This window comes from Dicentrarchus labrax, unplaced genomic scaffold, assembly GCF_905237075.1.
Source record: "Dicentrarchus labrax unplaced genomic scaffold, dlabrax2021, whole genome shotgun sequence".
NCBI lineage: Eukaryota > Metazoa > Chordata > Actinopteri > Moronidae > Dicentrarchus > Dicentrarchus labrax.
The window spans coordinates 11,528,470-11,551,343 of NW_026136705.1; the positions used below are offsets into that span (position 1 = coordinate 11,528,470).

At 41.2% G+C, this 22,874-nt stretch overlaps 2 protein-coding genes across 2 annotated transcripts; both read left to right on the plus strand.

The window, feature by feature from the left end:
- Positions 1 to 203: 203 nt before the first annotated feature.
- Positions 204 to 4,846, plus strand: cunh11orf54 (chromosome unknown C11orf54 homolog). The gene is made up of 8 exons (XM_051400022.1): positions 204 to 359; positions 463 to 561; positions 1,562 to 1,635; positions 1,725 to 1,826; positions 3,543 to 3,719; positions 3,989 to 4,138; positions 4,229 to 4,345; positions 4,444 to 4,846. The coding sequence occupies exons 1-8, from the start codon at positions 293 to 295 to the stop codon at positions 4,615 to 4,617; spliced, it is 960 nt and encodes a 319-aa protein (XP_051255982.1). The 5' UTR covers positions 204 to 292; the 3' UTR covers positions 4,618 to 4,846.
- Positions 4,847 to 5,813: 967 nt separating this feature from the next.
- akap10 (A kinase (PRKA) anchor protein 10) lies at positions 5,814 to 21,502 on the plus strand. Its single transcript, XM_051400001.1, has 15 exons — positions 5,814 to 6,042; positions 9,514 to 9,561; positions 10,142 to 10,327; positions 13,582 to 14,073; positions 14,784 to 14,882; positions 15,016 to 15,100; positions 15,279 to 15,402; positions 15,830 to 15,966; positions 17,734 to 17,878; positions 18,267 to 18,434; positions 18,637 to 18,746; positions 19,285 to 19,367; positions 19,814 to 19,866; positions 20,025 to 20,117; positions 20,211 to 21,502. Exons 1-15 carry the CDS (start codon positions 6,021 to 6,023, stop codon positions 20,214 to 20,216), a joined length of 1,851 nt encoding a protein of 616 aa, XP_051255961.1. The 5' UTR covers positions 5,814 to 6,020; the 3' UTR covers positions 20,217 to 21,502.
- The last annotated feature ends 1,372 nt before the right edge of the window (positions 21,503 to 22,874 follow it).

Sequence of the window (22,874 nt, forward strand, 5' to 3'; positions counted from 1 at the left end):
TCCCTAGACTATATAATTCCATATCACACTATACTTTCCCCCCTATTTCAGAGTTTAAACATCAACCCAACAACTAAAATTGATTAATTACAATATTAACTATAAATAAAAGTTGCAGTTTTACTAAATACACTAATGAACTGGCTGCACTTCGAGGGGACGCTATGTGGAATATGAACTATCTTGTTCGTACTTACTCTTTGGTTGTACTTCACCCATACAGTGCAGTTTTAACAATCGACTTTTCCTGCACCGCCAACAGTCTGCTGCTACATTACCTTCCAGTACAGTTATGGCAGATATCAGCAAAACTGAAAAGCTTCAGCTGCACGCTCCAGGTTTAGAGGAACTGCGTGGTGGTAAGGCTTTCAGCTCTGATACACAGGCGAAGTGACACAGGCATGTTTATGAAATAGGGTGATCATAAAGAGAGAGTAATAGAGACATTGTTGCTGGTTGCAGTGTTACAGGCGGGACTGGAGAACAACTTTGCTGAAGTTCAGGTGAGTGTTGTGGAGTGCCCAGATCTCACCAAAGAGCCCTTCCAGTTTCCTGTCAAAGGTAAGAGCCTGTCAATTCATGCATATTCCACAGTATGCAGCATGTTAGAAAGTATACACAGTATACATCTGGATCTAGTGTGAAAATCGTATGCATGTGTATTTAGTCCATTGGTGCACAATTTAACCCTTACACACTTAGGCCAAACACTGTGTTTTTGTATTAGGTTCATTTACCAGCCTCTCAAAGTCTCTCATTAGCTTCAAATATGAATGCATTGGTTTTATTTTGTCAGATATGATTTCATTCATTTTATTTTATGCAACTTTATACTTTTACTCCACTACATCTCAGCAACAAATATTGTACTTTTTACTAGAGTAACACTACATTTGTTTGACAGCTTTAGAAGTGTTACTTTAAAGATCATCACACATCACATACAGTATAATCAGAAAAAGTCCCAATACCAACCCTATAGTAAAAGTCCTGCATTCAGCACAGCCTTAAACATCTGTAGCAGTAAAATGTAACATACACATTAATGCAGCAGTAATATTAAACCAAAAAACACCATATATACCAGTTATAGTAAAACACTGTATGGTGAGTACCTTTACTTTTGCTGCTTTAAGGACATTTTGCTGACAATAATTACATACTTTTACTTGTAGTGGGTTATTTCCACGGTGTGCTATTAGTACTTTTACGTAAGTAAAGGATCTCAGTACTTCTTCCACCACTAAAATTGAATAGGGGTCAAGGGTCAACCGCTAGTGCATTATTTGCAAAAGCATCATAACCATTACATAACAGAGAGCTAACAGAGCTCTTTAAGCCTCTTCACACATTAAGTAGAAGAGGACACAACTCCAACTTTGATGCTCACATGTTGCCATAAAGACACACAAGGAGCGTGGCAGCTCATTTTGCTCATAAGGACCAGGGTGGATATATTGATTGACAGATTGAGATAGATCAGCATGAGCTCTTGCATGTGAAGAACGCTGGATGTCTATGATATGTGTCTCTTAATGTCACCTCTGTCCTCACACTGTAGGCTTGTGTGGAAATCCTCGCATCACTGATGTTGGTGGCGTGCCGTACCTGGTCCCCTTGGTCCAGAAAGACAAGGTATATTTTAGGAGAATATTGCAATGGAGAAAATGAGCAATGGCCTGTGGTGAATGAGATTATTATGTAGTTGACTCTCCTCCTCCCAGGAATACGACATGAACGCTATATCAAAGGAGCTGGAGCTGCCGGGAGCCTTCCTCCTCGGTGCAGCAGGGGCCCCCTCCAGAATTATTGGAATGAATGCAGAGGTGAGTCATTTTTACCCCCATTACTCCACAGTTGACTATACTATCTTGACTTACACCACTTTAGAACTACTTATGTGTTGCTTTCTGAAGGGAGGAGGGCCCTGATGGACTCAATGTTAGCTTTTTTCCTCAGTGTCCCACAACTGTCCCGAAAGCTACTTTCAGCTGTCCCACACTTAACAACCATTGTCCCAAATTGAAGTTATTTCTTTATTCTACATAATGAATATTGTTAAATAACTTTTCCAGTAACTTGCATCACTTCATTGACTCACTGTGGTACAGCATGGAATTTAAAAGCTAAAACCTGAAATCACCCCAGGTGTTTGGCCACAACCAGTTTTCATTATTTATTTAATCATGGGTTGAGCTACTGTTGCTTGTCTGTTCGACCAATAAAAGCATCACTGCAAACTGCAGTGCAAATTCAGATGGCGGCGATGGAAATTGACATGAACACACTTTAAATGTTAATATTATTTTGCCAAATAATCAAAAACTTACTACAGGGACATCATACATTTGAAGTAAAAAGAGTTTTTTAAAAACTCTGCAAAGGGACGGAGAAGATCAAACAAACTATTTAAATATTTACAAGCTCAAACTAACTATTTACACATAAGCTATAGGAACGCCTTAATCCAGAGATCCGGAGAGAAAGATTCAGAAAGAAGGTCAAACGAACTATTTACATATTTACAAACTATAGGAACACCCTAATCCAGAGAGAGAGTGAGAGAGAAGGTCAAATGTGCCCCAAACGTCACACCTACAGTACTTACTGCCTGCACATGGCACAAGAGGAAAGGGAGAGACCCTGGTGGTGTTGACTCAAGAGCTGTGGACTGCTGCAATTATTCAATGCAGCATGCATGGGAATAAATTATATATTTCTCTCCTTTTCATTGATAAGTCACAAAATTTGACGCTTTTTAGAAATGAAGTTGCTAAGAGGGTCTGAAAAGTCGCTAAATGTAGCGAGAAAGTCGGTAACACTGTTCTCTCTGATTGATTTTGTGTGTGTAAGCACACGTGTGACGTAGCATAGAGCTTGTACCGGTGCCACCTCACATTTTGTGGTGCATATTCCGTAACACATATACGTAATAGTTTAATTGGTAATGATACATTTCTCTTCTGTCCCAGAATTGTCCCAGACACGTGTCTTTGTGTCCCAGAGGCTGTTTTTATTGTCCCCAGGACCACAAGACATCTTTAATTTCAAGCACTACCCCAGATATCATCTTGAAAACCTCCATAGCATACAAAACATTGACTTGAAGCCAAAAACCCCCCCCAAAAAACTGGTACTTAACAGGTCTAATGTCAGATAGCTTTAACACCTTTTTACTAGCATGTCTGACTGCAGAGTAAATATTGGATTGACAAAGACAAACTTTAGGTGCTTGTGCGATTGCCTTCTAGAGTTTGGACTGAAAGCTGCACATTTGACAAGCAAGAGACAAGTTGCTCAGCGGTGAAGCAACTGACTTGATTCTGTCAGGAGTCACTGGTTGTTAAATGATGGAAAAATAGAATAAAAAAGGCACCTTTCTGCCACACATCCTGCTAGTGAGATGCTGAATCACAGATCCTCCCCGAGGAGAGTAAAAAGTGAAAAAGTGGATTTCCCGACAGTAAAATATCATGTTATCATTATAAACCTGAAGCATTGTATTGTACATAAGTTGATGGACTAAATATTGTTGTCCACAGCTGATGCCTCTGGTTCTGACCGAAGCGGAGGGAAGGCCTGCGGTGAACAGCAGCTACTTCTCCTCCATCAATCCAGCTGACGGCCAGTGTCTGCAAGAAAAATACAGTGACAAATTCTCTGGCTGCAACTTTGGGCTGCTGGGCAATCTGTACGCTTGTGAAGGGAAGTCAGGAAAGGTAATCCGTCTTTATCTGAGAATGAACGATGCTGCCTGCAACGACCCTTCAAAAATGCATTCTCAACTTTGCTTTTGGCAAATAATGAACATCTGTGGTTATATATGAACTTAAACACAATTATCTGGAAGTTAATAACCTTGCTGAAGTTGCTGTACATGCACTTTAGTCGCATCACATGTGCACCCAACATTTGAAAGGATAAACATTAACTAAAGGAGAGTGACTGCACAGGCTGAGTTGCCTTCTTCACCCGTGTGCCCCTGCAGGTCATCCAGGTGCGGGCCAAGAAGAGAACAGGAAGCCACAGTCTTGTAACAGCTTTGAGGAACACTCTTGAAGGTCACTACCCTGATAAAAGCCTGGCTCTGGGAGGCACCTTCATCATCCAGAAAGGGAAAGCTAAAATCCACATCATGGTAAATATTGGCCATGACACAGAACTAAAGATCGATATTGACTGGCAGTTCCATACTTCAATTTATTTCCTCGTGTCTGCTCGTCGATAGCCGAGAGAGTTCTCAGCCTGCCCCCTCAACACTCATGAGGACGTCAACAACTGGCTCAAGCACTTTGAGGTCAGCGCCCCACTCATCTGCCAGTCAGTGCTGGTATCCAGAGACCCTGTAAGTAAGCGCACTCCTCTCAAACACCTATCGGCAGTGCATTTCTGAAAGGAAGCTGCTTTGTAATGGTTCTGTTCATTTGTTTGCTGTGTATTAAGGGTTTGGACCTGCGCGTGGAGCACACCCACTGCTTCAGCCACCATGGAGAAGGTGGCCACTACTACATAGACACCACACCGGACACTGTAGAGTACCTGGGCTACTTCATGCCAGCAGAGTTTGTCTACCGCATCGACAGGCCCAAAGAGACCCATGGAATCGGCCGCGATTGAAAAATGAATGAAAGATTTACATTTGCAGCACAGCATCTCTTGATAATCTAAATGAAGCAACACATGATTTGAATTAGATTCTCTGTATTATAAAACCCTACAGAAACCTCAGTTTTTACAATGAATATGACGAGTTTGCATCATTTCTGCTCTTAAATCTCATCTCTAAAAGGTCATACATTTCTTACAAACAAAATCACTACATATAATAAAAACAATGTTAAATTCCCCCACAGTGTTTTGGATTGTCTTTGGATGTTTGTTCACTGAACGCAACGGTAACTTGCAACACACATTACTTCAAAAAGAATAGTCAATCTGGGACCTTGAACTTCAAAAGTGCCTGCCAACTCCATCGTGACAGAAAGAATTATGCAAGACATACCAGAGCAGACAGTTGCAGTAAGTAGTCTATGCACTGTTTGCACAGAGAGAAAACTGGCACAATATCTCTAACACACAGGTGTTTTCATTTATTTGCTTCATTAGGCCTCTTTTTATGGCAGTGGAGGTGTGTGCTAAACGTGTTTGATTGGTACTTCCCTCACATATCTCTCATGGTTGGTCCAATCAGGTAGAAGTGGAACCATCTGTGCTGGTCCTTAAGAAGCCATCAGGTGACAAACAAGATTCAACAGAAGTTATATTTGTATGACTATAACTAATCCTCATCCTTGTATTAAAGCTTCCGTGTCACAAGTTATTATGAGTGTCAACAGTGGACACAATATGATACAATATAATTGGGTTAGCAGAATTAAAATCACATTTTGTCATTGTTATGATGAAAGTTGTTCTGACCTTTAGATTTTACATTTATCGTTATCAAAATATGTCCAAAGATGTAAATTTAGGCAAAACATTTACTGTAAATGTGAATGGAAAATGTATTATTAGAATATATATAGTATATATAGTTGAAGGATTGCTCTACATATTTTTCAACTTTACAAACAGTCACTGACAACAGTGTTTGGTTTCGTTATGTGAGTCATACTAAAGACTTTTTATATTTGTGAGTATGGTAGATTGCCAATATAATAATAAAATAAATGAAATACATTTTTGTGGCGCTTAAATCCTTTGACAGCTTCATATACTGTAACTATCTGGCGTTGTCCACGTGTAAACACCGCCCTCTTCTGTCCAGAGCAGGTAACACATAGTTTCCCACAATGCTGCTGCCGCACCAGCCCGGAAGTAAGACGTTTATTGACAATATGGCCGCGGAGCTGGGTTTGGATTTGGAGAAAACTGTAATTTGACAGCACTCGCCGGGGCTGCGATTACACCTGATTTCCCCCTCAGGAGTGTACGGAACATATGCATTTGAATGAAGGGACCCGCGAGTCCACGGGACGGTGTCAGTGAGCTGAGGAAACGTCCAGAGTTTGAAACCCGTCATGTCGTTTTTCAAGAGGAAAGGTGAGGAAGGCTGCAACGTCAACGGCGGCTAGCAGCGGAGGGTCCGGCTGAGGAGGAGGAGGAGGCAGTGGTCCCAGATAACATGTACCCAATGTGGTCGCCACTGTGGCCGCAGGGAAACTAGCCAGGGAAACAGTAGTGTTTGTGGTTTTGAGTTATCCTGCTTCCGCTGCTCGCTGCAGTAACAGGGTTAGCTTAGCGGTGGCCTCTCTGTCCTCCCTGCCTTATCTAACCCAATGTTAGCGCGGGTCGCTAGAGATCCACCGCAGAGAGCTGTCGGTGTACCACCTAGACCCATTACTGTGATTATGTTTGCATAAAAGGATGCTTTAAATGCCCAAAACGTCCAATTAGCACTATTATCTGTGATAGCCATCACTGGATACAAGTGTCAAACTGTGCTAGCTAGCTAGCTTTATCATTTCATGCTGCCTGAAGCATCAAGAAACATGAACGAAGGTAATACTTCCCGCTGTATCTGAATCCAAGGTGTTCCTCATCATTAAGAGACTGTGTGTCATAACGTTAGGCTTCATTAAGAGTCGTTCAGTAGCTGACATTAGTCAACCTGGTCAGCATCATCCAACGTTAGGAAGAAGGATGTGATTGAATTGGATCTGACTTTCAGCTGTGTTGTTAAAAAGCACAACATGACCTTCAGACCCTCAACATGGGTCTTTTTGGGGTAATATCTGTTATATCCTTAACTGATCTGCACTGAGCTGCAACCAAGCACACTGGTGGTGCCAAATACATCATGGTTCAACTGTGCTGCTCCACTCATTATTAGGTGGAGTATAATACCTCGTCCCTGTAATCACTTCTACCTCCATAAAGGTTATAATGTTCAGCTTTTGTTGAAACTGTTGTAGAGCCACTGATTCAACTTTATGGTCATCTGAAGGCTATTACTGCATTATTCTGACCTGTGTGTCTTATGTTTTGTCAACACCATTTGTATCGTCTAGGGTAGCCTACGTTTTAGAGATACCTCTCAGTGTAATGCAGAACAGTTCAGCAGGACCATATAGTCTCATCAGCAACTCTCTAAACCAATTTTAACAAACTGGAATATTATAACCTTCAGGAAGGTAGGATTTATTGCATTTTTTGGGGGGAGTTTTTATTGCTTTTAATTGATAGTGACAGCTGAAGAGTGAGAGAGAGAGGGAGAGAGGGAGAGAGGGGGGATGGGGGGGAGTCGATCCCATGGCCACTGCAGCAAGGACTCAGCCTTGGTACATGGGGCGCTGCCAGGTGAGCTACCCAGGTGCACCAGTTTTAGCTAGTTCTAGCTAATAAATTGGCAACAAAGTGTAATTAAAGAAGAAGAAGATCTACATTTTCTTACTACGCCATCCCAACTAGAACGGCCCTTTCACTGAGCCAGGTTTCTTACAACAAGCCAGGTTTCATATCTCATTGCTTTGGCAGAAAGAACACAGCTGTGATAACAGAGAGGCAGTGATTGTGAAATGAATTTTTACTGAAGTCTGCTTGGGTTTGTATTCTGTAAACTGACGAAGTAACTTCATCGACCTCACCGGCCCACGCTTGCTCATCTTCAAGAGTCAGATTAGTGGTCTGTCCTCATAGACTTCAGTTTTCAAAGCAGCTGACGCAGCAGGTCTTCAAAATGAGGAAATATTATACAGTGCACTTTACAATGCTCTGAGCTGGGACAACTGACAGGAAGGAAGTGTGCTGGTACAGGCATGGCTGAAATCACCAGACAAAGCTTTTACTGAAGAGAAAGTTCTGCAAAGAAATTATAGTGCTAATGTTATATTGTAATTAGGGGTATGGAACAGTGAGTTAGTCTTTTGTTTGTTGCACTTTGTTGTTTTATTCATTGTTGTTTACTTTGATTATTTATCATACAAGTTCTCTTTTATCCGTTTTATTCCGTTTGTTATCTTCCTATCAGGCCCACACTGTGCAGCATTAGTCAAAGGGCACCCATTGATGTATCTTTATACTTTGCTGTCAATGAGAGCACATTCTGGGTGCCCCGTTAGCTCACCTGGTAGAGCTGGCGACCACGTACTGAGTCCTTGCTGCAGCGGCCCAGGGTTCCAGTCCGACCTGCGGCCCTTTGTTGCGTGTCATCCCCTCTCTCTACCCCCTTTCCTGTCTGTCTTCAGCTGTCACAACCACTTAAGACCATAAAAGACCAAAAAAAGCACGTTTTAACCCAAAATCACAACTTGCCTCAGGCTTTACAATCTGTACAGTGTAAGACACCCTCTGAATACCCCTTTAACAGGGAAAAAATGGAAGACCATCTAAAGAGAGTCTTCATGGTGCTCTGAGATTGAACTCCTTTGAAATTAATTTATATGTCCAAAAGTGTAGTTTGCGCTGCTGATGATATGGATGCAGTGGTTATTTATTTAAAGCTGCTGTTGCTTTCTCTCTGATGCTGCATTCCCAGTTTGCTTGTAATACATCCTAAAATACTGCCCGTTGTTTTAACAGAACATCCATTACAGCAACTCATCATATGAATATTTATTTAGAGCAAAGACGTCTGGTGTTATTTGTACCACGTTTCACGTCAGTAGCAAAGCTTGGTCAGACTCTTGGCTGTGACAGTCAGCCAGGCCACTCTGACTCTTGGCTGACACACGCATTCACAAACATCTCTGTCCAAAAAAGCGTTGCTGAAAGAGCATCTTCAGTACCGTCTGGCCAGGCCTTTCTGTCCATTTTGTAATGTCAGTGCTTGAAATTGAGACTTAGGCTGACCGCTCTTTGCAGCAACAGCCTAATCTGCAGATATGAATGGTGAGTCACTGTGATGAGTGTTTACCACCATGTATTCCACTGTGCACTCATTCCATTGCAGGCTACATATTTCATTTTTTATTTGACAGGTAGCCACAGAGCTTAGGAGTGCCGTCAAATAGTTGTAGTGGTAAATGGTTTTGCATTAGGCTGCATAATTTTAGCTCATCCATTAAGCTATGATACCGTGTGTTTTTTTCTTTAAACCTATAGGTTAAGCTGTCAGTCAACTCTAAACTGCCGATAGTCCAAGGTTACAAATCTTAGAAGGGACTCTTAATGCTGACGTCCAGTATGAAAGCCCCCTCAGTCCTGCTTAATATATATAGAGCAGGACTGAGGGGGCTTTCACATGTCTGAACACAGCTTCCCTATTTATCTGCTCATCTGTCAGCAGCAGCAGGGAAGCAGATCTGCAGTAAATTATTTGTTTGCGTAGCGTAGCTGTTTACAGTCGCTTTTCTAGTATATCAGTTTCCTCTCTATGTCATTATGGAACTAGATAGTGCGTTCCAGTCTTTCCGGTGACACCACACCAACCCTTTATCTCACCCCTCAATGGATGTCGTGTGATTTAGAAAACTTTTTTTTTTATTATTTGCTGGCTGGTCTCGCCCTGTATTGTGAATCAAAATACTGTCTGCTTCTTCAGTTACAACCCTGCTCTCATCTTTCTCCCCACAGCCAAAAGCAAAGAACCTGAGAGAGTGACAGATGCTAAAGTCAGTAGAGGTGAGTTTATCGTCACCTCTGTGTAGTTATGAAAATGACACGCACAATGTTGTGAATTGAAAATGCTTTATTTATAGTGTGTGTAAAATGAAACGAAACACCTAGAGACAAGGGTCTGTTAATATCGATTGTTGTGATGCATTCGTTGACACTTTGAGATATATTAAAGATGTTTTTGCATGCGTGTGCTCTTAGAACTGAGATTAGTCTTTGTAAGGAAGTGATTCAAGTAGCTCTTGCTTACGTTAGCTCTTAATATGTTTGATCTTTGCTGGTTGTATTGTCACAAGGACCAAGATTTTGACCTCAAGCTACTAAAGTGAAACACATGCAGCTCACAGTCAAACAAACACAGAGCAATCTGTCTTCTCAAACCGCTCTCACACCCTGGGGCCTCTGCACACAAACTGTGAGCCCTTTCAAGAACCTTCACTTAAAAGGCCTTTTCACACAAGTCACACTGATGTCATACATTCAGGCTACTCAGAACTTTGTTATCATTATACTCTTTTATTTATTTATATTTCCTTTTTTTTCCCCCCTAATGCCTAATTTTCTGTTCTCCATTCTCCACTCACAGCTCCAACCAGCCCTCACTCTCCAGCATTAGGACTGAGGAACCACCATGCCATCCAGGAAGCTGCCGGGCCCAGCCATGTGGCCATCAACGCCATCTCTGCCAACATGGACTCCTTTGCCCGCGGTCGTACCGCCATCCTCAAGAAACAGCCAAGTCACATGGAGGCTGCGCACTTTGGAGATCTCGGTAAATAGCATTCATTCATGTGTTTGTATGTTGTTTTCAATGAAAACATATAAAGGCCCAGCCAAACCATATTCATTTGAATTATCTTCTGAAACATAATTAAAGAGTTAGTGTTATAGATGGAAAAGTTTGGGTTTAAAGTATATAAGAAACATGATTCACTGGTCTGTGACATCTCAACCAAGTTGGGAGTGATAGCAGGTTACAGTCATTTGCACATTTGGACCACCTTACTTTACAGTTATTTGGCTTAGATTTGGTTAAAGTGCAATTATGTTGTAACCATACAAAGCAGAGGGGAAAACAAACAAGCTAAAGGAGTAGGGCTGCAAGATTATTTTAATGAAAATTTGCCGATTTCAGTTCATCATTTAGTAAATGTCAGAAAATATTGAAAATGCCCTTTATAATTTACTAAAGTTCAACTTGACGTCTTTAAAGCCCTTGTTCTGTCTGATAAACAGTCCAGGTATTTGTATTACTGTCATACATACAGACAAAGAAAAGCAGCAAATTCTTTAAGAAGCTTGTAGTGTCTTCCATGTTTTAAGATGTTTTTATGTTGACTTTGTAATTGTCTTTGGATGTGTGTCTGTTGTTGAGGTATGCTTGTTTCTGTGAAGCAACAAACTGTAGCACTGTGCCCAAGACAAAGACAAAGTTTATTCTATTATTCTATTCTATTCTAAGCTTCAGAGGCCAGAGAATGTTTGGCTTTTTTTTGCTTGAAAATGAATGAAACTGAATTAAAAATGAAAATAGTTGATTGGTTTGAATTCAGCCCGGTTCCTTTGCTACTTGTCATCCCCTCTCTCCACTGATATTCATGTTTCTCTCTACTGTTACCATCCAAAGGAAGTTGCTGATTATTTTTTTTCCTAATTGATTAATTGGCTAATTGTTGCTACTCTAGAGAGGAGGAGGATGTCAGATTTATTAAAACCAAATATAACAGTAGGAAAAGGAGAACATTAGAATCACAGAGTCTGTAAATATTTTAATCACAGCCTTATCGCAGGGTAATAATAGAATGCAACATACTTGATGCACAGAAAATTAATAACATGTAAACATATATTATTTATGTTCACAAAATAACAATATTAGAACCTGTGAACATCTCCTGTTTAACCTTATGGGGATGATTAGGTTTTTCATAGTAATGTGCAGTAGCTACACTATGCCGTCACTCACATAACTTAAACAGCAAACTACCTTGTGTAAGTGGGAAACACTCCCTCATTAATCCTGTGTGAGGCACTCACACAACCTCATACATCAGTTTTGACAGGCACCCAAACAGGCCAAAGCCTGTCAGGATAACATTGGCCTCTGAGCTCCTCCCTTTTATCAGAAGTACTCATTCTAGTTTCTGAGTATATATGCTGGATGCCATGACAGGAGGAAGTGAATGTGTAGTGTGGCCGACATGTTGAATGACAGCAGAGAGGGAAACTGCACGAGCAAGTTGTCCAGAGAATAGCTGGGTTGAGTCAGACACTGGTGGAGGAACCTGTGCCACCGCCCAGACAACAACACCTGAATGAAACACGCCAAAGACGCGCCAAAGATTTCTGGTCTGTGGTTTCAAATAAAAGCAAGACAAAAGAAGGAAGTGAGGGAGAAGGATTCCAAGAGGCGAGGTGGGGTATTTTCCCTGAAGGCTTGTAGGCCAACCTGGAGCTGAGAGTGAAAGCAGTAGCAGAGCTAGTAGGAGTTGACTGGCATCGAGAACCCTAATGTTGAACATGATCATGTAATTTGCCTTCTTTCTTGTCTTTTGACAGCGGTTCAAAGAGCATAGGGTGGACGTAGCACATGTTACAGGCCATTGTAACAGACTCTGAATGGCTCTGAAAGGATATGTAAATGAGGCTTTTTGATTTGATGCAGATACGGATGCTGCACTGGTTGTTGTGACTTGAACAGCTTTCAATATGAAGGTGGGCTTCACTGTGTGATCTTAAGGAATCTGAAGAGCCTGATTGATAAGCAGCACATACTGGGTGACACCTCTTGAAGAATTCTTTTGTTTTCAAAGGGCAAACATAACACCAGGAAGCCTCAGCCCACGCTTCAGTCTAACTACAGCTGATGTGCTCTGATTCATAATCATAATTCATAAGCTCCCTTGTTTGTTTTGTTTTCTGTGAGTCTGTGTTTGTGCTTGCGGTTCCCCAGGATGGTGGATGTTATTCAAACAGACAGACTCTATTTGAGACATTTTGAAGTCAAATACTATGGCATCCCTACAGGAATTCTTTCAGCGTTCAGATGTTGCTAGAGTGTGGAGACTGTCGAAGGTTTCTATGAGTGACAGTCATTGCTGACCACTTCCTACACGCATGAATGACAGGATGGACAGGACACACAGATGCTGTTGACGTGTGGTTCTGAAGTTTGTTTGGGTTTAATCATGTGTGAAATTGCATAGTCTAAGGCCACTTTTAGACGGATAGAGAGCTGGAAATTCACAAGACTTCAAAACAAACATCCAGGAGTTTAAATTCCGCTCACGTCAGCCTTCAGCCTGGACCAAATTTTCTGTTGAAATGGGAGAGCTGAAGACTGAAAATCCACTTTTTATCTTTCACTTCATGTTTTATCTTCCTTCCAGGTTGAAAGTTGAATGCTGTAGATAATAGAAAGTGAACTGCTCAGTCTGTTATTAAAGTCAAATACTTCTGTGCGCTTCAAGGCAATGTAAATCTTATTCTAATATGAATGCACAGATTTTTTCTAAAGCTTGTGTAGTGTCTGTAATAATGTTAAATCTGCGATTATGGACACTTCAATTACACCACAAGTACAAGTAAATAAATGTCTCAGCCTTGCAAACATGAATTCCTACTAATGGAATCACAAAACTTTAAAAATGCACAAGATTTCGTGTCTATGGTTAAAAAAAAAAAAAAGTCACAGTGTAAGGACAGTTTTCTGTTTTATAATGAAATCATTCTTTTAAATTGAGATACATAATAATAAAAAAGGGGCATGGCGTTTGATACATGCAGGGTTAATACAATATTTAAAATTCTTTACATTGCCTTACCTTCAAATATAGAGTTGGACATAATGTCTGAAAAGTTAGTAAAGTGTTTATTTTCTTTTTTACTCATTTCTGAATTATCCTGTTGTTTGAAATACGCTGATGTCATGCTGTTGTTACGCTGTTTCTGTTGTCACTGTGTAAAAGCCTCTAGTTACCTCTACTAAGTTGATTGCTGAACTGCGTGTGCATTTGTATGTTCCAGGTCATTCCAGTGTGAACTATCAGCCCCAAGAGACTCGCTCTCGGCTTTCGAAGACAGTGGACCATGTCCTGCGGGATAACGTGGCGATACCCCACTATATGCATTTCATGGAACTACGGGGTGCTGACCATCTAGTTCGGTTCTGGTTGGAGGCTGAGAGTTTCCGCTCTACCAGCTGGTCACGGGTCCGAGCGCACAGCCTAAACTCTGTTAAACACAGCTCGTTGGCCGAGCCCGTCCCTGCCTCCGCAGACAGCTCCGAGCTCCGGGAGCTCGCCCAGTACACGGCCAATGCCCTCGCCCAGGACAGTAGCAGTGAGGGCCCTACAGCGCTGTCGGAGCAGCGGGACTCCTCCAGCACAGAAGCAGGCCTGAGACCGGGCACTCCTCGAGCAGAAACCCCAAACAGGCAGGCACCCTCCAGGACAGGGACTCCCTACAAGGTGCTGTCGAACAGCACCCTGCGAGACCTCTCGGACAAACTCATGAAAAGTGAGTCACCTTCAAACACCCCTTTCTCTTTGAACGTACTGCTAAATTCATTCTGGATGTTTGAAATTCAGAAAGTGACTTTTTTCCTTTACACTGATGGGCATTGTATCACATCAGTTGATACTGGAACATTATTCAGTTGGCTACTAGCTAATTTTTGAAAGTTTGAAGAGCTTCATGGAACGAAGTTTCCAGCCACCTGTTTTTGGGCACATTGTTAAATTTTCATTCCTGGAAAAATGCCTACAATTTAAAAAATAAAATCATATAAATATTAATTAGAACTTTTGCTCATTATCTGGAAATTAAGTTAAAACATTTTGATGGGAATTGTTGCCTGGGGATGGTGCTGTTTTCCCTTAACTTTCCGTTCTTCACTTCCTGTGCCTCTGAAAAATATTCCTCACCAGTGAAAATATTTGGTCAAATAAAGTGAGACACTATTCCAATCTAATGCCACTGTGTATGTGTTGCAGACGACTTTGCGATTCACAGTTGTCTTTTGCAGGTTTTTTACAAGACTTTTTCATTTGTACGTTTAAGAGTTTATTGGTTGCTGTAGCTGGCCCTGCTGTCCATACTGTTTGCCTAGTTGTCTGGCTGATGGCAGAGGGATTCTAATATTCTTCTTCAGCTGAACGAGGCCAAAAAGCATCACTCCTATGTGTCTTGTAACATCCCTGGATGATCAGCTGTTTTGTGTTTTTCAGGTATAGAGAAAGATGCTGTTACCATCTTCACCAAGTACATCTCTCCAGACGCTGTGAGACCCATCCCCATCACAGAACAAATCAGAAACGACATAGTTGGTAAGATACCGAATTTATCACTGCATCTTTAAAAATCATAATAAAAACATAAAACATATTCCATGTACATAAGTCATCCATCTTTGAATGATTTTCTCTAGTACATTAACGCTCCCGTCTTTCCTCTGTGCAGCTAAGATATGTGGAGAGGATGGCATGGTGGACCCAAACTGCTTTGTCATTGCACAGTCGGTGGTCGTCACAATCTTGGACCAACAGTGAGTTTCTATCTATTCATTTTCTAGAGAAGTTAATACTCACACGCCGACGTTTCCCCACCACCATGTTTTGACACTAAGATTAAAGTGCAACTAGTGTCCTTTTGTCAATTTACCACCTTGACATCCACAGTAACGGCGGCTGTTATTCATCTCCCACTTGCTATTTCATTTCCAGGCACTTTAGCGAATTCCTGCGGAGCCATCATTTCTGTAAATACCAGATTGAAGTGTTGACTAGTGGCTCCGTGTTCCTGGCTGACATCTTGTTCTGTGAGTCAGCTCTCTTCTACTTCTCTGAGGTGAGTGGTTTCCCAAAACATGATTGATGTCTCATTATAAACACGTTTCTACACCGATGTTATTAAACCTTTTTTTCTTCCTTTCACATACAAATTGTGGCTCTCCTTGACTCCTCATTATACACTGGTCCTCTCTTGCTACTACTGCAAAATAGGTTCTAGGTTTGTTTATCTGTTCTAGAGGGAAATTCGATTGTCACAGGTGCCACAGTAAACATAAAACAACACACAAAAAAGCCTATGGATGCTCCCTTTATAATCTCCCAACCTGTTGCAATTGCAATTACAGTTTACACCAGAACTTACAACACAAAGATGGCTAATGGTTGTCAGAGTAAACATTTATAACAGATTTTCTTGGTCCGCATATACACAGGACATACAGTAAATCTTCAAACCTGTGCTCTCTCTATCTCCTTCCCTGCAGTACATGGAAAAGGAGGAGGCGATGAATGTACTGCAGTTCTGGCTGGCGGCAGACAACTTCCAGAACCAGCTTGCAGCTAAAAAGGGCCAGTATGACGGCCAGGAGGCTCAAAATGATGCCATGATCCTCTACGACAAGTACGACTTCTCTCAGCTTCCTTGCAATCCTCCAAAACACCCAAGTCTTTTTTTCTTTCTGTGTTAAGAATGGATTTGACTTGATACTTAGAGGTTGCCACTATCTTAAAGTCTACTCAGTCTCAGAATATATTTTCTTAAAAGTAAAATAAAAAATCCCCAGTGAGTTTGACAGTTTCACCCAGTGATACTGTTTTACCTATATCAACCATTTTCTTGGAATTACTGGAGGTAACATGGTTTTGCTTTATTTTATTCTCTGTGAAATTATTCCTTTCCCTTACACAACGTTCCATTTCAGTCCAATGTTTCAGTTAAAAATAACATAATTTTGTCAGTAGTCTGTTTCACAAAGGCCATTATAACAAAGCAGGATCACTTTACACCGAGGTAAATCACTATGGTAACCTATGCTGCGCGGCTAAAGGGCTGTCCACACCAAGAACAATAACTATAACGACCAAGCATGCACTGCACACTCCAGCTGTGTCTACAGCTTAATGGGGAAATGGATAAAGTTACTGATGAGCTGTTACTGCTGGATGTTGTGCAGATAAACAAAAGGAAAACCAGAAAGATATGGGTTCACACTGTTCTTCAAAGACAAGAAGAGATAGGAAAATCCAACACAAGACAAATGTTATTCACACTGATAAAAAAAAGAGGACATCATTAAAGATCTATTAAGTTGTGAACCACAATATCTTTCATCAAATCGCTCTGACAGTGATCCCAACGATATCATTCAGCGTTGCGGTTTGGCTATCCACTTGAGTTAGAATTATTTAAAAAAAGATATATTTATCAGTACATCAGTAAATCGTTCTTGGTTAAAGAGTATGTTAATCAAACCACTGACCAATCAGAGCACTGGAACAACAGTCATCATTCCTACAGGATTCCAACATGGACAAAAGAGCCTACAATAAAGTGACAAGAAATAAAGAACAGTAGCTATTTCTATAGATCAGTCTAATCAGTTGTTCTTTCCATTTCCACTCTGGTGTTACAACAGAGCTTCCAACAAACGGAAGGATTATTTATGACAATAAATACATAATGACAATTAGAGCGGCATTTACACTCTTATTCCATCACTGCAGAATAAGATGACGTGACTTTGTGATGATAATTTGAAATAAAAAATCATACCCTCGGTTGTCTTTAATGAAAAGTAACCCACACGCTGTTAATTAGCTGCCATAATTATAAATGCAGACAGACCTTATCAGGCATTAACTTCTTATCTCCCCCTCTCTGCTTCGGCAGCAGAAACAGTCGTACGTTACTTTTATCTCTATCGTGTACCTCGCATATTCATAATGGATTGTTTATCATCTAACAAAGGAATACTCATTTTATACAAAAGACCCACTTGTTTATAGCCTTAGCTGTACTTTTTGAATATTCGGAAATCATTTCTACAGCTTCTTATTCTATTCTGACATACATGAACACACTCATAGCTGAACAGGAACACTTAACAGTTGATAATTAGCTCTGTGATAGACTTAGTGAAGCAGGGAACTCAAAGAGAGCATATTAATTCATTAATGGCACCTTTTCTGCATATAGTCCTACCTGCTTCATCTCCTTTTTAAATGTTCCCAGTACCAAGCAACATCTCTATATGGAGCAGCAGCCATACAGCCTCATTTTAAGATACTTCAATAACATTCTGGAGGTTTCTTCTGTATTTCATTTGGGTTTTGATTAAAATCTTAATATAGTTGCCTTCATCTGTTCATCGCTCTATTTCCTCTCCAGGTATTTCTCACTCCAGGCCACTAACCCTCTGGGCTTTGGTGACTCTGTGCGGATGGAGATAGAGTCGAATATCTGCCGAGAGGGAGGGCCACTCCCCGACTGTTTCACCACTCCACTCAGACAGGCCTGGACGACCATGGAGAAGGTCAGATTCTCAAATGGCCGCACACCAAGGGCTCATCATTTTCACTATGGGTCTCCTCTTGTGCTCTTTTACCGTGGACGGAAATAGAGAACGTTCAGATATGTAAAATAAAGCACCCTGAAACAGAAATAGAAAAACTCTTGCCCTTTAAAACATTTAATTAGATATTTTTTTTAGGATCCTCCTAAAGGTTTTGTGTTGTAAGTCACTGACGAATTGTCCCGTTACACTACAGACAAATGCACCTGCTTTAAGTTAATGAGATGAAAGCTGAATGCTGTTGTTAGCGCATAAAGGTCACTAACAAACCTTCGTAACCTTTGCCCAGAAATATTTCAAGGAGCTCATTATTCTCTAACAGAGTTCTCCGTGTTTTGCATTTGTTCAGGTCTACATGCCAGGCTTCCTGTCTAGCAACCTTTACTACAAATACCTGAGTGACCTCATCAACTCGGTGCGGGCAGATGAGTTTGTGAATGTCAGCACTCCGGGTCAGGGCGGGCTCGCGGACAACGATCGTACAAGTTCAAATGCCAGCGAGGTCTCCCAGTCTCAGGTGAACCACGACTTTAACCCACATCTTCAGTCCCTGTGGGGATGTTCCCCTGTCTGCTGACATTTAGACCCGTTCCGCCTCATTACATGAACAATGAAGATATATAATGCCAAAGGGTTGTGATCATTCCTGTCTTTTAGTTGTCTTCATAGAAAAGAAATAACAAATGTTACCTGTAACACTGCCAAACATGTCACTACAGCATGGTGCCAGAAAGGCAGCCATCAAGATCCTGAAAAACTTTGACGAGGCAATCACGGTGGACGTTGCCAGCCTGGACCCTGAGTCTTTGTACCAGCGGCCGTACGCTGGGTGAGTTTTGTGTGACTAATGTTCATTTACTTTCACATGGGTACAGACGGACGTTTCTTTTTCTTTTATGAAATGAATGGAAACCAATGGCTGCTGTTCTTTTAAAAATGTTACAGTATGTGATTTATATCTGGGGGTTAAACTACCAATCTGGCTTTACTTTAACTGTATTTTAAATAATCTCTTCAAATGTACTTTTCAAGTTCCCTTGTTATATTTTACTTTGATGTTTCTCTCCTTTTGCGTTCCTTTCATTGCATCGCACTGTCGTTTGGATCGGATGTATCTGTTCTGTTTTTATTGACTCCCTCGTAAAGTGTTTTATGAGCGTGCTTTGAAAAATTCTGTACAAAGATAATTCAAGAGAATGTTATTGAAAGACAATCTGAATTGTAGTTACCGAACGGACACACACACAGCGGTGTTTGATGTGGTGTGTGTGCCTGAGGGTCAGTTTTGTCCCATTTGCAGTACATTTACATTTACAGTCTGCTGTCTTCCGTTGTCTCCTCTCCTCTCCTCTCCTCTGTCCTCTCAGAAAGATGACGTTTGGCAAGGTGAATGAGATGGGCCAGTTTATCAGGGAGGCAGAGCCAGAGCCGGACGTGAAGAAATCCAAAGGCATGATATACTCACACTTGTCTCTTTCTCTCTCTTCTACCTGTTAGGCTCTCTCTGTCTCATGATGTTCTTTGCCCTCACTCGGTCATATTTTATCTCATTTCTCCTTGTAGTGAAAAACATCTACTCTGTGCCCATGAATAAAAACCTCATCTTGTGGCTGCTCCCATTCTCCTCACAGCTCAAAGCCTTTTAAAATATTTAAGAACCATTCCCTTTTGGAAGAAAAGCTTCCACTACTCTTTAGATATAACAACATACTAAATCTATTTATCGTGTCTAGGAGTGCTTTCTCTCGGACGAAACTATGTCGGGATAAACTCACCTTGAGAAAGTCAAATTATACTGCAGTTTAAAGCACTTTATTTGCTCAGATTAATTCATGAATTTGTGCTCACTGATGCAGTCACTTTGCCTCACTCAGCCTTCCTTCTTTTCTCATTTAGGTTCCATGTTTTCTCAAGCCATGAAGAAATGGGTCCAAGGCAACTCAGATGAGGTGAGGCCACAAGGTGTTAAAATATTCATAAAGGATTCATTGGTCTGAGGCCCATTGCAAGGCCCTTGATGACATGTATTCAAATTCACTTTGTGATTTGATGATGGTATCAATAAAAGTCTCCTCCGAAATAACTTATTGTTGTGTCTTTCCTTCAGGCCCAGGAGGAGATGGCATGGCAGATTGCCAAGATGATTGTCAACGACGTCGTCCACCAGTCAAACCATGACAGCCCTGGCAAGGCCACCAAGGTACAAAACCTCCCTCAGTAGTCTCTCTCCTGTGCGGCGATGTGTGGAATCACTGCAGTTCTTCTCTAAGTGTTTTCTTTTGTCTGTCTGCAGTTATGACCCCACTGAGGAACCAAAGGACTGTCACTCCCTGCAGACGCTGGCCAAGCCAGTGACAAACTGTACACAGGGTTCACCCTACAATGAACTGCATTACTCTGAGAACGAACAAGGCATTTTATCATCTCCCCGTGTGTGTGTGTGTGTGTGTGTGTGTGTGTGTGTGTGTGTGTGTGTGTGTGTGTGTGTGTGTGTGTGTGTGTGTGTGTGTGTGTGTGTGTGTGTGTGTGTGTGTGTGTGTGTGTGTGTGTGTGTGTGTGTGTGTGTGTGTGTGTGTGTGTGTGTGTGTGTGTGTGTGTGTGTGTGTGTGTGCTTGGGCGAGGGATTGTTCACGCATGGGCTAATGGAAAAAGTTGAAGTACATCATTGTTCCAATCTTCCAACTCCATAACACTATAAAGGTACACTTGTAGTCGCCAAAAGCAAAGCAAAGCCCAGAGCTTGCATCAGACTGGAGGAAGACACTCCTGGTGAAGGAAACGGTCAACATGATGCTGGAGGAAGGAGCAACATGTCAGTCGATCACTGAGTCGCTGTAGCCATACTGTCTGAAAAATGTCTTATCCCGGGCCTATGGAGGAGGTGATAAAGACTGAACTAACCGCACTCCCTCATGAAACACCTCCCCACACCTTTTATAACCATTCCTTGTTTTTAGATGAAATTCTCTCTTAAGGGTCGGCCACTTAAGGCTTAAGCAGATCAAAATCAGCGTTGTACAGTTTTTGCATACGCTTCCCTCTGCCTGCCTGGAGTAGTTTTGTCTGCTGTTCACTTTTGTGAGCTGTCCTTCGTTGGCTGTTTTACGTACTGTAGACCATCTGGAAATGCAACAATGAAAAGCTGATTCAGTTCTTGAACTGTCTGACCTCCTATATGAACCTCCTGGCACCTTTACAGAGCGTAGAAGAAGAAGTACTCCCCTAATGAACTTAAGTGCTCCAGTTGTGTTGGAAAACTCCATGTCCTAAATGTTCTATATATATATATAAATATATGTAGATTTCTGGTTTACCCCATATATTGTTAGTCCTTTTTTATGGTGGTCGCTGTTTTTTTTAAATGCATCACTGAAACAAACGTCAGTGATGACCGGACTGTTCAACTGGAAAGTGTGCTCAGTGAATTAAACCTTTTTTTTTTATTTGAGCCTTACCAAGATGTGGAAAAGAACCAGAAAAGACTCTTGGTACTATGTACCACTAATGTTTTCTGACATGTACGTGTACTTAATCTATAATATATTTAAATTGTGTTTGATTGAAATACATATATTATGAAATGTTTTTGTCTGTCCTCATTTTTTTTTTCCTTCTTTAACATATTTTAGCTAAAGTGTTTGTAAGTATTTGCGCTTTCAGCCCGCTGCAGGCTGTAGTTATTTTGATACAGAAAAATGTTTTGTTTTACAGGCAGATTGGTTTTTAGCATCAATATTGTGTGGGAAAAGTGACAAGCCTAGCGCCAACAGCTTTAGGGTGGACTATTATCACCTCTGACCAGGTGGGGGCGATGTTGACTGTATTGCTGTGTTAGGGTAAAAGAGAAAAATTGATGACACCATATTATTTCCTGACATTAAAATAAGTACAGGTACAGTTCAACCCAAAGGGCTCAAAGTCACCTCCAGTACAGTATAAAGCATTTAAGATGTTCATCTCCAGGTCTCAGTGTTGTAGTTACCTCTCCCTGTGTGCAGTATTAACCACAGCGGTGCAGTATAATAGCAGCTCTGTGCGTATTGTTCACAATAACCGGATTTGAATTGTAGTGAATTTGATTCCATTGTGTGTATTTTAAAGATACAGCTATCCTGCTACTGAAGCTAATCAGTGTGATAACTATTTTACATACTAATTGGCTAAATGGCAATGTGCTGTTTGACAGTGCTGCTGCATACCGCTGAAGCTTCACGAGCTCATTGTGGTTTCCAGACCGAGGCTACCTGCACGTGCAGAGGCAACGCCCACCTCAATACGAACAGACTGTCCCCGTCCTGAGCTCTGATTGGCTATCGTTTGTTACAATAACACAGACCTGTGTCTGTGCAACAATAAATACAACAACAGTCACTTTGTCTGTACATGTCGATGCTGGGTGGTGTTTTGTTCTGGGGGAGAAAAAACATTTAACTGAGATTAAAAAATGTTCAAAGAATAATTCCATATAGCCTACTGTTTTTATTACAGTTATCGCTGTCTAGATGAAAGCCCTATCAGTGCTCATAACACTGTGCATTAACAAAGTGACAAAGTGTATTTAGACTAGTACCCGCGGCCAGACGCCTTTCTGTCAAGTTGAAAAAACTATGCAAAACACCGGAAAAGGGAGTTTCTGCTTTCAGAATATAAGTAAACAAAGGCGTCTGAAAGGATTTGCGACCACGGGCACATACAGAAACATATTTCCCACCAATGGGAAAGTCACTTTATGTGTTGGCCGTGTTGTGGGTGTGCGCCAAAAATCTGCCACCTGGATAATGTTTACATCCACTTTTTCAACCTGTTTTAACCTGCTGATGTTGATAGGCTAAGGTGTATTCACACACCATGCTAAATCATTAGATATGATCTATAAATGTCATTTTTCATAGGATTATTAGGTAGGTTTTAATTAAATATGGTATCTGACATATCCCAGTTGTGGCCATATATACTG